At 40.5% G+C, this 14678-nt stretch overlaps 2 protein-coding genes across 2 annotated transcripts; one reads left to right on the forward strand and one right to left on the reverse strand.

The window, feature by feature from the left end:
- Window positions 1-1396: 1396 nt before the first annotated feature.
- On the reverse strand, window positions 1397-4184 carry LOC146622193 (uncharacterized). The gene is made up of 7 exons (XM_085366781.1): window positions 4164-4184; window positions 3631-3702; window positions 3359-3461; window positions 3227-3279; window positions 3050-3128; window positions 2578-2829; window positions 1397-1551 (listed from the first exon to the last, which is right to left on the reverse strand). The coding sequence occupies exons 1-7, from the start codon at window positions 4182-4184 to the stop codon at window positions 1397-1399; spliced, it is 735 nt and encodes a 244-aa protein (XP_085222907.1).
- Window positions 4185-5242: 1058 nt separating this feature from the next.
- LOC146622194 (uncharacterized) lies at window positions 5243-9506 on the forward strand. Its single transcript, XM_085364977.1, has 11 exons — window positions 5243-5486; window positions 5789-5874; window positions 6023-6055; window positions 6152-6241; window positions 6653-6921; window positions 7034-7136; window positions 7388-7490; window positions 7570-7622; window positions 7721-7799; window positions 8020-8247; window positions 9328-9506. Exons 1-11 carry the CDS (start codon window positions 5441-5443, stop codon window positions 9504-9506), a joined length of 1269 nt encoding a protein of 422 aa, XP_085221103.1. The 5' UTR covers window positions 5243-5440.
- Window positions 9507-14678: the final 5172 nt, after the last annotated feature.

The raw sequence follows: 14678 nt of genomic DNA on the forward strand, positions 1-14678 counted from the left end.
AGGGCTCAGTACACACCCCTGTGGAGCACCAGTGTTCAGTGTGATGGGGGATGAGGTGATGCTGCCCAGTCTGACCACTTGGCGTCTGTCAGACAGGAAGCTAAGGATCCAGCTGCAGAGGGAGCTGCTCAGTCCTAGATCCTGCAGTTTCCTGTCCAGCTTCGAGGGAACGATGGTATTGAATGCTGAGCTGTAATCTACAAACAGCATTCTCACATACGTGTCTCTCTTCTCCAGGTGTGACAGGGCAGTGTGTAGTGTCAGGGCTATGGCATCATCAGTGGACCTGTTGTGGCGGTATGCAAACTGTAGAGGGTCCAGTGAGTCGGGTAGTGCAGAGCAGATGAAGCCCCTGACCAGCTTCTCGAAGCATTTGCTTACGATGGGGGTCAGGGCTACAGGTCGCCAGTCGTTCAATGAGGAGATGGTGGAGGATTTGGGTACAGGGACGATGGTGGCCATTTTGAAGCAGGCTGGGACTACAGACAGAGAGAGGGAAAGGTTGAAGATGTGCGTGAACACTCCAGCCAGCTGAGCCGCGCATGACTTGAGGACGCGGCCGGGAATCCCGTCCGGACCAGTAGCTTTGCGTGCGTTCACCTTCCTGAAGCACCTCCGCACATCCTCCTCAGACACAGTGTGCGCACTGACGTCATCCGCGGTGCGCACACTGTCCGGTCTCATGGTGTTCGCTGTGTCGAATCTAGTGTAGAATACGTTTAGATCCTCACACAAATACGGGGAAATGACAAATAATACCAAAAAAGATACAACTTTCATATTATTCTACTAACTTACTTTGTCATATCAGCACTTGAATGGTCGATGCCTTTACAGACCATGTCTCATGTGACATCGCAGGCCAATCTTCCGGCAAACCCGAGGGCTAGCTCCCCAGCCTCCTCTTCACTCAGAACACTAAACACCGTTACTTTAGTTTTGGCCTTCTTAGGCCTGTCAAGAATCATTGTGGGCAGTTTGGCTTTGCGGCCCTAAAAAAGAAAAAGTGCAAACACCAAAAGAGCAGAGAGAGACACACACGCACAAACAAAGTTAAATGCTTTTGTTTACATGGTGTAATTGTGTATGTGTTGCAGCAAATGCACAATTTCCAGCCACATTGTCACTTCATTGATACGAGTAACCCGGATTTATTTCAGGTGACATCAAAATCACGAAATGTATACCTACCCGAATCAAACCTCTGAAAACATGAACTGACATGTTCTCTGCGTTGATTCTGCGCTTGATCTCGTCTTCTGTTATTGTGTAGGTTTTCTTTTTTGAGCTTGGTACAGATAAGCGACCATGTACTCTGTAAACTGTACTAGTTCCTTCTGAATCAGTTTGGAATTCTGTATCTGCATCGATCCTGTCAACATCAGCAGCAGCAGCATTATCTGTACTCAGACTTGTGCCGTATACTTTCTTTTTCTTTGTCTTCAGTCTGTGTACCTTCATCTCTTTCAGTCTGTGTACCTTCATCTCTTTCAGTCTGTGTGCCTTCATCTCTTTCAGTCTGTGTACCTTCATCTCTTTCAGTCTGTGTACCTTTGTTACAGGAAAAATGATTCTATGTTTCTTTACCTTCTTTTAAATGTACAAAGATGCCCTTTTGTCTATGGTTAGATTAGTTTAGAATTATCTTTTTAGACTTTCTCAGCAAAGACATACTGTTTTGGGACATATTGTTTTAGATTGTTTTATCTCTCACAGCCTTCTCCCAGCTCTCTGCTGACGAGACTAGCGCCACATATGGAGTTGTTTATTTTATCTGTTTTGTATTTTCTTATCCTGTTCTCACTGTCTTTCCTATAAAAAGTGCCCAGCCTCTGTACACGTTGTGAGTTGTTCTTAGCAGCTCACCCGTGTACACGTTTGATAAAGAAAGTGACTTTGTCTCATTGTGTCTTTATTTCTCCTGGGTTTTTTACAGAGTTTTCCCCCAACAACCTTCATCTCTTTCAGTCTGTGTACCTTCATCTCTTTCAGTCTGTGTACCTTCATCTCTTTCAGTCTGTGTGCCTTCATCTCTTTCAGTCTGTGTACCTTCATCTCCTTCAGTCTGTGTGCCTTCATCTCTTTCAGTCTGTGTACCTTCATCTCTTTCAGTCTGTGTGCCTTCATCTCTTTCAGTCTGTGTACCTTCATCTCTTTCAGTCTGTGTGCCTTCATCTCTTTCAGTCTGTGTACCTTCATCTCTTTCATTCTGTGTACCTTCATCTCCTTCAGTCTGTGTACCTTCATCTCTTTCAGTCTGTGTACCTTCATCTCTTTCAGTCTGTGTACCTTCATCTCTTTCAGTCTGTGTGCCTTCATCTCCTTCAGTCTGTGTACCTTCATCTCTTTCAGTCTGTGTACCTTCATCTCTTTCAGTCTGTGTGCCTTCATCTCTTTCAGTCTGTGTACCTTCATCTCTTTCAGTCTGTGTACCTTCATCTCTTTCAGTCTGTGTACCTTCATCTCTTTCAGTCTGTGTGCCTTCATCTCCTTCAGTCTGTGTACCTTCATCTCTTTCAGTCTGTGTACCTTCATCTCTTTCAGTCTGTGTGCCTTCATCTCTTTCAGTCTGTGTACCTTCATCTCTTTCAGTCTGTGTACCTTCATCTCTTTCAGTCTGTGTGCCTTCATCTCTGACTGTCAGTCCTCCTATCTCACTGTTACTTGTCGGTTTGCTGCAGATGTTCTCTCCCTTAGGAACTTTTCCTTTGTCATTCGCTGCCTGATGCTTTCCCTGATGACATTCTTCACTGGCTACTTCTATTGCTCCTCCTGTATAGCCACCCACTATGCTGCACAACTCCTTTCCCTCTGCTGTGCTGCACTGTGCTGTTACATAACGAAGAATGATATAAACAGCACTATATCAATTTAATTGTGTTGGGAAATCCCCACAATACGACACAGTTATGTCTAAAATATTTTTGTGTAAAAACTGGATCTTGAAACGTCCACTTTAATTACACAGTCCGGGTGTGCAAAGGCAAAATTACGAAATTTTTTTCACTTTAAACATTTTTGGACATTGTTTAGTTATATTGTGACTTACTCTCACAGAAGATACAGATGCCACAAACAGACTTTGAACAACGCATGTGCTTGTATGCACCACATTTCTGGCACTGCACCTGTGAATTAAAAAAAAAAGAAACAAACAAACAAAAAATAAATGAACAAAGTCCATTATATAAACAATCTATATGGCTAAGGACATGTCATAGCGTACCCGGTCTTTGGCTGCAATCACACACCAGCACTGACTGCACTTCCTAGTTCGATCTGCAAAATATAATTTGTTTAAGTACAAGTTACATTTTCCAATGTTAGAGAAAAAGAAGGCGGCTAATTTTATCTTTACCCATTGTGGAAAATAAGTAGTGGCAAAGTCGGGACCTGAGCTTTGGGATTTCAGTGTTGTACTCCTCCACGTGTGTTTTACCCTCAATGAGAGATTGGGCAAACTAATAATTGATGAAGAAGAAAAAAAAGAAGAAAAAAAAATTTGATTAACAAAGAAATTGGATTTTTTTTTTTTAGATGGATATGGTAGGCTTGGGCCTTGAGCTTTCCTAATGAGGGACACTGAAAAGTATCATGCACTAGAGAGAGTGCAAAATCTGTGCAACTTACAAACAAGGTCCAGTGGCTGCCGTTTTCCAGACAGGCTCCAATCAATTTCTCATACATCTGAAAGATGTTTTTCTGGAAATAAAAAGAATGTGACAAGTATGTTTTTCTGTCAAGAATGACACTGCAAAACTGCAAAAGCTTGTCAGGTGAGACTTGTAATTAATTCTGCAGATACACAAACATATAGAAAGTGTCATTTTTGGTTTACATTAATTAATTTCTATAGTGTGTACAAAACAAATCAAGACCACAGACTCAACACGCACCACTCAATTTTTGGTGTTCTTTATCAGTTGGCCAAGACAGAAATGTTTTAATCTGTGTGCATTGCTTTTGAGCAAGTCTTTACACAGAAAAGGTTTCAGAAAGGTGTTTTTCAGGTTCTTCTGACAAGGCTTCAATTTTGGAAAATGCTGTTTGTTTATAGTGGCAACTTATAAACCCTTTGTGATAAGAACATAGTTACCACAGTCCAAGTCATACCTTCAAAAAGTATGCACTTTGTTACACGATGTCCCAGGAACGACATTTACACGATGTCCCAGGAACGACATTTACGCGATGTCCCAGGAACGACATTTACGCGATGTCCCAGGGACGACATTTACACGATGTCCCAGGAACGACATTTACGCGATGTCCCAGGAACGACATTTACGCGATGTCCCAGGAACGACATTTACGCGATGTCCCAGGAACGACATTTACACGATGTCCCAGGAACGACATTTACGCGATGTCCCAGGAACGACATTTACACGATGTCCCAGGGACGACATTTACGCGATGGAACGGGACGATCTGATTTCCTCGTGTCAGCATTGTTCCCACATCATCATAATTAATGTTGTTCCAGGTTCAACATTGCAGGTGACCAATCACCTTCTTGTGACGTCATTCCTTTGCGACTTCGAAATACCCGCCTTCGATTATTTCGAAATACAAGTGAAGAAGCGAAAAACCGCCGCCTGTCTGCCGAATTTGAAGTCAATTCGCCTGTCCGCCGAATTTGAAGTCAATTTAGGATACTTTCCTTTAATAAACGGTAAGCATTATACATATGTTCCTCACTTGGCTTGCTGTTTGTTTGCTAGCGATAGGCTACTTGACGACAGCATTAGCTAACCAGTGTTCTCTAGACCAGCGTTCCCCAACTTTTTGGGTGTTTCGTGGCCCGGGGGTTGGGTCAGGCAAAATTGCAGTAGCTTCCCTGATCATTTTACAAACATAAGTGAAGAGAATCTGGACTAAAAGGCCTAGACTTATGGTTGTGTGCTGAATCTATGAATCAAACTATCACCTGGAAACATAATTAACTGGTCCATAGCTGTGAAACTGGACATGAGTTCTTGATTCTATGGAGATTAACAGTAATCCAGAAATTTACAAATTTGTCCTGGTACATCGCGTAAATGTTGTCCCAGGGACATCGCGTAAATGTTGTCCCTGGGACATCGTGTAAATGTTGTCCCTGGGACATCGCGTAAATGTTGTCCCTGGGACATCGTGTAAATGTTGTCCCTGGGACATCATGTAGAATTTGCCCTGGGACATCGTGTAGATGTTGTCCCTGGGACATCATGTAGAATTTGCCCTGGGACATCGTGTAAATGTTGTCCCTGGGACATCATGTAGAATTTGCCCTGGGACATCGTGTAGATGTTGTCCCTGGGACATCGTGTAAATGTTGTCCCTGGGACATCGTGTAGATGTTGTCCCTGGGACATCGTGTGATAGCTTGTAAATAATGGAATGAAAATTATTGATTGTTATTAACTTGTGAAAAAGAAGTGTAACAAATCCACATGTTATGTTCTTACACCCTTACAGAAACTGTGACTCCTTCACAATGTCAGGTAAATGTCAACTCATGTTGAATAATCAACCAATCAAGCCTTTTATTATCACATGCAATGTTACACGTACAACTGCAATGAAAATTTCACCCCCTTCTGACCATACATATATTGCTTAAACATCACATTGGGAAGACAGGTCGGAAACAGTTAGGAAGGTCAGAAAACAATTTAATTAATAGATGAGGAGGAGAAAAAAGAACTACAACCAGACAAAGCTCCTAGAAGACTGAAATGGATGATGGTTGCAGCATGCAAAAAGAAAATGATATCTGTTGACTACAGCATATGCTTTCTCACAGATTACCTTGTGGGAGTAGCTGGACCAAACTCTATTGGTATTTCAAGTTTGAAATCCCTGTTTGACCAGACTAACATTTCAGATGAGGTACCTCTTGACATAAAAATCCTTTTATGTTGTCATAAAACTAATGTTAAATTCTGCTTTAAATACACTTTATTGTACAATTTACTTAATGAATCATATTCCTTAGTTCTGTTTTTATTTATATGTATTTATTTATTTGTTTTATAAGGTAATAGATGGCCTAATCTATTTGCAGTGTGAGGTATGTTGAAAAGCTTGTTTGATCATAATGACATAGCATGTTTACGTTTTTTGTAATGTATTTGAAAACATAGGTGTATTTATGTTATTTTTATAGAATTTCCCTCACATTTATCCAATACCAAGCCAAATCACTGGAAAAATTTTGGATGGGTCCACAAGAGCACAAAGTGCATACTTTTTGAAGGTATGACTTGGACTGTGGTAACTATGTTCTTATCACAAAGGGTTTATAAGTTGCCACTATAAACAAACAGCATTTTCCAAAATTGAAGCCTTGTCAGAAGAACCTGAAAAACACCTTTCTGAAACCTTTTCTGTGTAAAGACTTGCTCAAAAGCAATGCACACAGATTAAAACATTTCTGTCTTGGCCAACTGATAAAGAACACCAAAAATTGAGTGGTGCGTGTTGAGTCTGTGGTCTTGATTTGTTTTGTACACACTATAGAAATTAATTAATGTAAACAAAAAATGACACTTTCTATATGTTTGTGTATCTGCAGAATTAATTACAAGTCTCACCTGACAAGCTTTTGCAGTTTTGCAGTGTCATTCTTGACAGAAAAACATACTTGTCACATTCTTTTTATTTCCAGAAAAACATCTTTCAGATGTATGAGAAATTGATTGGAGCCTGTCTGGAAAACGGCAGCCACTGGACCTTGTTTGTAAGTTGCACAGATTTTGCACTCTCTCTAGTGCATGATACTTTTCAGTGTCCCTCATTAGGAAAGCTCAAGGCCCAAGCCTACCATATCCATCTTTTTACAAAACAGTTTTGTGACATACCCAAGAGGACCATAGTCTATATGAATTCATTTGGCGAGTCGGAGGTCAGAAAAAGTGCGGTGTTGAAAAACTGGAGGTAATTAATTAACATATTTAACATAACATATTTAATTTAATTGAAATCATTACCGAACGTGGTTATTGATTTCTCTATATGCTTTTTATTTGTAATAACTGCGATCTCTCAGCTCATTTGCTTCAGCAAGAGGCTGCGCTGGAGAGTGGACCTTGTCACATGTGAGCCACCCACATCAACAGGATGGGAACTCATGTGGAGTGCATGTCATAATGGTACTGAAAACTATAGCTTTAACTTATATAAGTAATGTTTACATTTTTGCCTATTCAGTTTTTAAAGCCTTAGAGGCAGGATGGTAAAATCTCAATTTTTTTTGTAGATTGAACCATTTCAGCAGTAATGCTTTGCTTTGGTTGCTCTGTTTTTTTTTTCTCGGGTGGGTTAAAAACAAACAAACATTTCTTTGTTAATCTAATTCTTTTTGTTCTTTTTTTTTTTTTTTTTTTTCTTCGTCAATTATTAGTTTGCCCAATCTCTCATTGAGGGTAAAACACACGTGGAGGAGTACAACACTGAAATCACAAAGCTCAGGTCCCGACTTTGCCACTACTTATTTTCCACAATAGGTAAAGATAAAATTAGCCGCCTTCTTTTTCTCTAACATAGGAAAATGTAACTTGTACTTATACAAATTATATTTTGCAGATCGAACTAGGAAGTGCAGTCAGTGCTGGTTCGTGATTGCAGCCAAAGACCGGGTACGCTATGACATGTCCTTAGCCATATAGATTGTTTATATAATGGACTTTGTTCATTTATTTTTTGTTTGTTTGTTTCTTTTTTTTTTAATTCACAGGTGCAGTGCCAGAAATGTGGTGCATACAAGCACATGCGTTGTTCAAAGTCTGTTTGTGGCATCTGTATCTTCTGTGAGAGTAAGTCACAATATAACTAAACAATGTCCAAAAATGTTTAAAGTGAAAAAAATTTCGTAATTTTGCCTTTGCACACCCGGACTGTGTAATTAAAGTGGACGTTTCAAGATCCAGTTTTTACACAAAACTATTTTAGACATAACTGTGTCGTATTGTGGGGATTTCCCAACACAATTAAATTGATATAGTGCTGTTTATATCATTCTTCGTTATGTAACAGCACAGTGCAGCACAGCAGAGGGAAAGGAGTTGTGCAGCATAGTAGGTGGCTATACAGGAGGAGCAATAGAAGTAGCCAGTGAAGAATGTCATCAGGGAAAGCATCAGGCAGCGAATGACAAAGGAAAAGTTCCTAAGGGAGAGAACATCTGCAGCAAACCGACAAGTAACAGTGAGATAGGAGGACTGACAGTCAGAGATGAAGGCACACAGACTGAAAGAGATGAAGGTACACAGACTGAAAGAGATGAAGGCACACAGACTGAAAGAGATGAAGGTACACAGACGGAAAGAGATGAAGGTACACAGACTGAAAGAGATGAAGGTACACAGACTGAAAGAGATGAAGGCACACAGACTGAAAGAGATGAAGGTACACAGACTGAAAGAGATGAAGGCACACAGACTGAAAGAGATGAAGGCACACAGACTGAAAGAGATGAAGGTACACAGACTGAAAGAGATGAAGGCACACAGACTGAAAGAGATGAAGGTACACAGACTGAAAGAGATGAAGGCACACAGACTGAAAGAGATGAAGGTACACAGACTGAAAGAGATGAAGGTACACAGACGGAAAGAGATGAAGGTACACAGACTGAAAGAGATGAAGGCACACAGACTGAAAGAGATGAAGGTACACAGACTGAAAGAGATGAAGGTACACAGACTGAAAGAGATGAAGGCACACAGACTGAAAGAGATGAAGGTACACAGACTGAAAGAGATGAAGGCACACAGACTGAAAGAGATGAAGGTACACAGACTGAAAGAGATGAAGGCACACAGACTGAAAGAGATGAAGGCACACAGACTGAAAGAGATGAAGGTACACAGACGGAAAGAGATGAAGGTACACAGACTGAAAGAGATGAAGGCACACAGACTGAAAGAGATGAAGGTACACAGACTGAAAGAGATGAAGGTACACAGACGGAAAGAGATGAAGGTACACAGACGGAAAGAGATGAAGGTACACAGACTGAAAGAGATGAAGGTACACAGACTGAAAGAGATGAAGGCACACAGACTGAAAGAGATGAAGGTACACAGACGGAAAGAGATGAAGGTACACAGACTGAAAGAGATGAAGGTACACAGATTGAAAGAGATGAAGGCACACAGACTGAAAGAGATGAAGGTACACAGACTGAAAGAGATGAAGGTACACAGACGGAAAGAGATGAAGGTACACAGACTGAAAGAGATGAAGGCACACAGACTGAAAGAGATGAAGGTACACAGACTGAAAGAGATGAAGGCACACAGACTGAAAGAGATGAAGGCACACAGACTGAAAGAGATGAAGGTACACAGACTGAAAGAGATGAAGGCACACAGACTGAAAGAGATGAAGGTACACAGACTGAAAGAGATGAAGGTACACAGACTGAAAGAGATGAAGGAACACAGACTGAAAGAGATGAAGGCACACAGACTGAAGACAAAGAAAAAGAAAGTATACGGCACAAGTCTGAGTACAGATAATGCTGCTGCTGCTGATGTTGACAGGATCGATGCAGATGCAGAATTTCAAACTGATTCAGAAGGAACTAGTACAGTTTACAGAGTGCATGGTCGCTTATCTGTACCAAGCTCAAAAAAGAAAACCTACACAATAACAGAAGACGAGATCAAGCGCAGAATCCAAGCAGAGGTTTGATTGGGGTAGGTATACATTTTGTGATTTTGATGTCACCTGAAATAAATCCGGGTTACTCGTATCAATGAAGTGACAATGTGGCTGGAAATTGTGCATTTGCTGCAACATATACACAATTACACCATGTAAACAAAAGCATTTAACTTTGTGCGCGTGTGTGTCTCTCTCTGCTCTTTTGGTGTTTGCACTTTTTCTTTTTTAGGGCCGTAAAGCCAAACTGCCCGCAATGATTCTTGACAGGCCTAAGAAGGCCAAAACTAAAGTAACAGTGTTTAGTGTTCTGAGTGAAGAGGAGGCTGGGGAGCTAGCCCTCGGGTTTGCCGGAAGATTGGCCTGCGATGTCACAACAGACATGGTCTGTAAAGGCATCGACCATTCAAGTGCTGATATGACAAAGTAAGTTAGTAAAACAATATGAAAGTTGTATCTTTTTTGGTATTATTTGTCATTTCCCCGTATTTGGGTTATTGGTGTAACATTGTTAATCTTACTTTCTAATAACAGACAGACTCTTCTCAAAATCCAACACAATCTTAAACATGAGCTGACTGATTCCTCAACCTTCAGTTTGCTGACACACACCTTTGGCCCCGCTGCACTGGATTCTGTCATTTCATTCCTGTGTGAAAAACTTGATCTTGTTTCTTAAATAATGAAACCTTTTGTGACTTTTGTTTGTTCTGTAAATCAGAATCTTGAAAATTGTTCATTGTTGTTCTAAGTTTGTGTTAACTATTTGGCAAAAATGATTGGTTCCTAATCCAAACAGCATAATGACTGTTCTAACACATATCTTAAAAATGCTACAAAGAAAGAAAATTATCACATATGTTTCAATATGAATGTAATTGTGTCACACTCGGTTTGTAGTAGCTTTCCTGTTTTATTTTGAGTTTTGGTATGTTTACACTGTTATTTTTGTTTCCCGTGTGTTCGTCTTCCCTTATTAGTTTTACTGTATTTAGTTAGTCTGATTTAATAACTTATAATTATTTACTTTCCAGTGTGTATATATGCTCCTCGTTTGGATTATTGTTTGTTTGAGTTCTGCCTGTCTTTTCTATTAAAGATTTGGACTTTTGGACTATTAGTGGACCTCGTAGGTTTTTATTCTGTTCAATTGGTAATTGACTGGGTTTAATTTAGTGGCCTGGAAAACAGGCCGGAGGGGTCTGGTCATTTTAACCCCCTAAGACCCGAAATCTTCCATGGCATGCATTTTTAATTTCTCTTTGATATTTGGGCCGATTGGAACCCGATGAATGTAAAAACAAAGAATTACCAGGTTTTGTTTTTTTTACCTAATTTTTGTTTCTGAGAAAAATGAGAGCCACATATGAGGACATTCATTTGAAATTTCGATAGAACAGTTGCAGTATAATGTCCTCATAACTGTATATCAGGCACTTGTTGATCAAGATTTAGTATTTTGGTCTAAATAACCCAAAATGTGATGTCCACATGTGTGGACGCCAGGCTGGAGTAAAGTGTTAGAGCTATTTATACCTATGTAAACTTTTATACACTGGTTTTTACCTGTCTTGTTTCAGAAAGGTTTAAAAGGGTAATGTCCACAGTTTATAATTTTTGAATTCACCATATTTTATTAAAGTAATTGAGCTTGAACACAGAAAAAACTGAATCAAATAATCATAAAATCAAATCACTTGCACTATACTGAAGTCTAATCTACTCTGAGCTAATGGCGGTTTCCAACACTAATGATCGGGTGAAGGAGAGAGATGAGGGTGTGCACGGCCACTGGTGCTCTTATCCCTGTTCTTTGTGATACAATCCAACAGGAAAGCAGTCAAACCCTTGGACATTAGCCAAGTTAACGTTCACAAATATATACACACAGAGGAACTCTGAGCCCCAATGTCAGCATTAGCACAAACATGCCACTTCATACCAAATCTCAGTGTGAGGTCAGGTGTTAGTCTCATTCCATTATTCTGGCTATATTTTCTTACTCATTACTATTAAACTTATACTTAAGACTAACTATTAACAAAATCACACCCCAATAACTCTGTTATTACACTTTGTATTTAATCATAAAAAGGCTGGATGTTGAAACCTTTTACTTCTATTTTGTATGAGCCAGGATTCTCAACAGCTGATACTCTATGTCCAAAAAGTGACAGGTATCGTTTTATGGAGCAAAAAACTTAAGAGCGCATATTTTATAAATAATACCAACAATTACAAATGCAGACCTTTAATAGTAATAAGTAATCCTTTATTTATAATGCATAGCAATATAAAAATAGTAACATATGAAAATATTACAATGGGCACAGATGAGTTTGTATCAAAAACAGCAACCAAGCCAAAGTAATGAATAACACACATAAATAACAACTGCTTGAGAGAGCAAACAATTTCTTTTCATCTGTTCCTTGGCAGAAAGTTAAGACAGCTATTCAGCTTTAGGTTTCAATAAACAGAAGTAATGGATGCAGTCCCTTTGAAATGTCACACAAAAGTCTACTTGTGCATATACTTAGCTTTAACTCTTCTCTTTTTTGTTTTGTATTCCAAAAGGTTTTCATTTTCTCCAGAGGATGTCTCCCTTTCAGTGGTTATCGACTGTTCACTTTCATTTTCAGACTGCTGGAATGTCGATGCTGGCCGAACGTTTCTTGCTAGAATACAATGGCCTAATTTTGCGTGCATTATCTGTCATCTTTATTTCGTACTGGCATATACTTTTGCCTACTTGTTTTGTTTTTAAGACATTTGTATGCAGTTCATCTATCATTGCAGTAATGCCCTCTGGAATGAATGCCCACTGTTTAACTGTGTCTAAAACAGCATTTAGTTTTCCAACTGCATCTTCTGTGCATTTTTTGTCTGTGCTTTCAACTACAGGAGTGTCATTCAAAGTTGATAGAGGACTTTTCAGAGAGTTTTTCATTTGTTTAAAATGGCTACAAGCCACCTTCAGGCAAGCACATGTGTTATAGTGAGAGAACGTACAACAAGTGCACTGAAGTGTTTCAGCCGATGCAAAAAAACACAGATTTCCAAACAAACTTGGCATTTTTATCACTTTCAAGTCCTCACAGTGTACAAAGTAATGCCTTTCTTTCACTGCAATTCTTGCCAAGGTCTGTTTCCATGTTTGGATAGATGTCATTGTCAGCCTCTGCTAATTTTGCAAGTAGCACTAGATGCTTGCAAAGAAGTCCTGGTAAGCCATATGTACAGTTGCAGTAGGACTCAACAGGGCAGACATCATACACCATGTCTTCTCTTCACTCAGATGGGACTTGATATGCATTAACTCCATGGCTGTTCTTGACTGTAATTTTAAGAGCCCAACCACTTTCCATCAGTCTTGAAGCAGAGTCTGAAACTTGAGACAAGGTGTCAGCAAACCTGTTTTTCATGCGGCCCACATCTTGCAGGCTTTTTATGACTGAGAAGTAGTCGTCGGCCTTCCCTAGGAGCACTTCAATCAGATCATCCAGACGCCTTCCTGACGGACAGGAAGCAGCACGTGAGGCTGGGGAAGAATGTCTCGGACTCCCGGACCATCAGCACCGGCTCCCCTCAGGGCTGTGTTCTTTCTCCTCTGCTCTTCTCCCTGTACACCAACTGCTGCACCTCCACCCACCAGTCTGTCAAGCTAATCAAGTTCGCAGATGACACCACCGTCATTGGGCTCATCTCTGACGGGGATGAGTCTGCCTACAGGAGGGAGGTTGAACGTCTGGTGTCCTGGTGCAGCCACAACAACCTGGTGCTGAATGCCCAGAAGACAGTGGAGATTATTGTGGACTTCAGGAAGCACACAGCTCCACTCCCCCCCATCATCCTGACTGACACCCCCATCACCTCTGTGGACTCATTCCGCTTCCTGGGTACCACCATCACCCAGGACCTGAAGTGGGAGCCCACCATCACCTCCATCATCAAGAAAGCCCAGCAGAGGATGTACTTCCTGAGGCAGCTGAAGAAATTCAACCTGCCAACACGGACGATGATGCAATTCTACACCGCAATCATCGAGTCCATCCTCACCTCCTCCATCACCGTGTGGTACGCTGGAGCCACTATCAGGGACAAACAGAGACTGCAGCGTGTTGTGCGCTCTGCTGAGAAGGTGATTGGCTGCAGACTCCCATCTCTGCAGGACCTGTACACCTCCAGGACACTGCGGCGTGCAGCTCAGTCACAGCTGACCCTTCTCACCCTGGACACAGTCTGTTTGACCTGCTCCCCTCAGGCAGGAGGCTCCGGTCCATTCGCACCAGAACCTCTCGCCATAAGAACAGTTTCTTCCCCTCTGCTGTTGGACACATGAACAATAACCATATGACTGTCCCCGCCACTAACACATGACCCTACGCTGTGTTCACTGCATCATTTCATGTCTGGCACTGATCACCACCTGCACTCATGTATATATCTTTCTACGTAGCACTCTTAATTCTTATTCTCATGTATATATCTCATGTATATCTCATGCACATATCTTTCTTTCTACATAGCACTTTAATTCTTATTGTCTGCACTGAAGCACCGCAGCAATTTCCTAATGTTGTAAACCTCAACATCTGGCAATAAACCCATTCTGATTCTGATTCTGATTCTGATTCTATTCTTGTAGCCAGATAAAAACTGGTATTTCAGGCGGTGGAAAAATCTGAAAAACAGTTATTTGAAATGATTAGTAACTGTAATTGAAGGAATTTAAAGTTTTAATCAAGACTGTATTATTTTTTAAAAATTGGAATACCTATTGCACACGTCTTTTATAAAGGAATGCTCTGTGCCGGTTTAGCTGATTTAGGCAAATCCACCTACTCTGTTTTTTGTTGTGATAACATAAAAAACGCTGCTAGAATTTAAAGGATTTGCCTAAAACCTGTTCTGGCAATGACATGACGAACCTACTCAGTTTAGCCTCTTGGATTAAAGCATAATATCTTTTTTTCAGCAATACAATCGAATGAGGTCAAAATAATAAATCATACCTTTCAATCACA

The sequence above is a fragment of the Diplotaxodon limnothrissa genome, linkage group LG11, assembly GCF_057381915.1.
Source record: "Diplotaxodon limnothrissa isolate DT_005_m linkage group LG11, D_limnothrissa_male_GT1.1, whole genome shotgun sequence".
Taxonomy (NCBI): Eukaryota; Metazoa; Chordata; class Actinopteri; order Cichliformes; family Cichlidae; genus Diplotaxodon; species Diplotaxodon limnothrissa.

Coding starts and splice junctions, on each gene's coding strand:
- LOC146622194 (XM_085364977.1), top strand. CDS start 5,441: ATGTTCTTACACCCTTACAGAAACTGTGACTCCTTCACAATGTCAG. Junction 7,491..7,569: donor CTACTTATTTTCCACAATAG/GTAAAGATAAAA, acceptor TATATTTTGCAG/ATCGAACTAGGAAGTGCAGT. Junction 7,623..7,720: donor TGATTGCAGCCAAAGACCGG/GTACGCTATGAC, acceptor TTTAATTCACAG/GTGCAGTGCCAGAAATGTGG.
- LOC146622193 (XM_085366781.1), bottom strand. CDS start 4,184: ATGTCGTTCCTGGGACATCGT. Junction 3,462..3,630: donor GCAGCCACTGGACCTTGTTT/GTAAGTTGCACA, acceptor ATCAATTATTAG/TTTGCCCAATCTCTCATTGA. Junction 2,830..3,049: donor CATCTGTATCTTCTGTGAGA/GTAAGTCACAAT, acceptor GTTATGTAACAG/CACAGTGCAGCACAGCAGAG.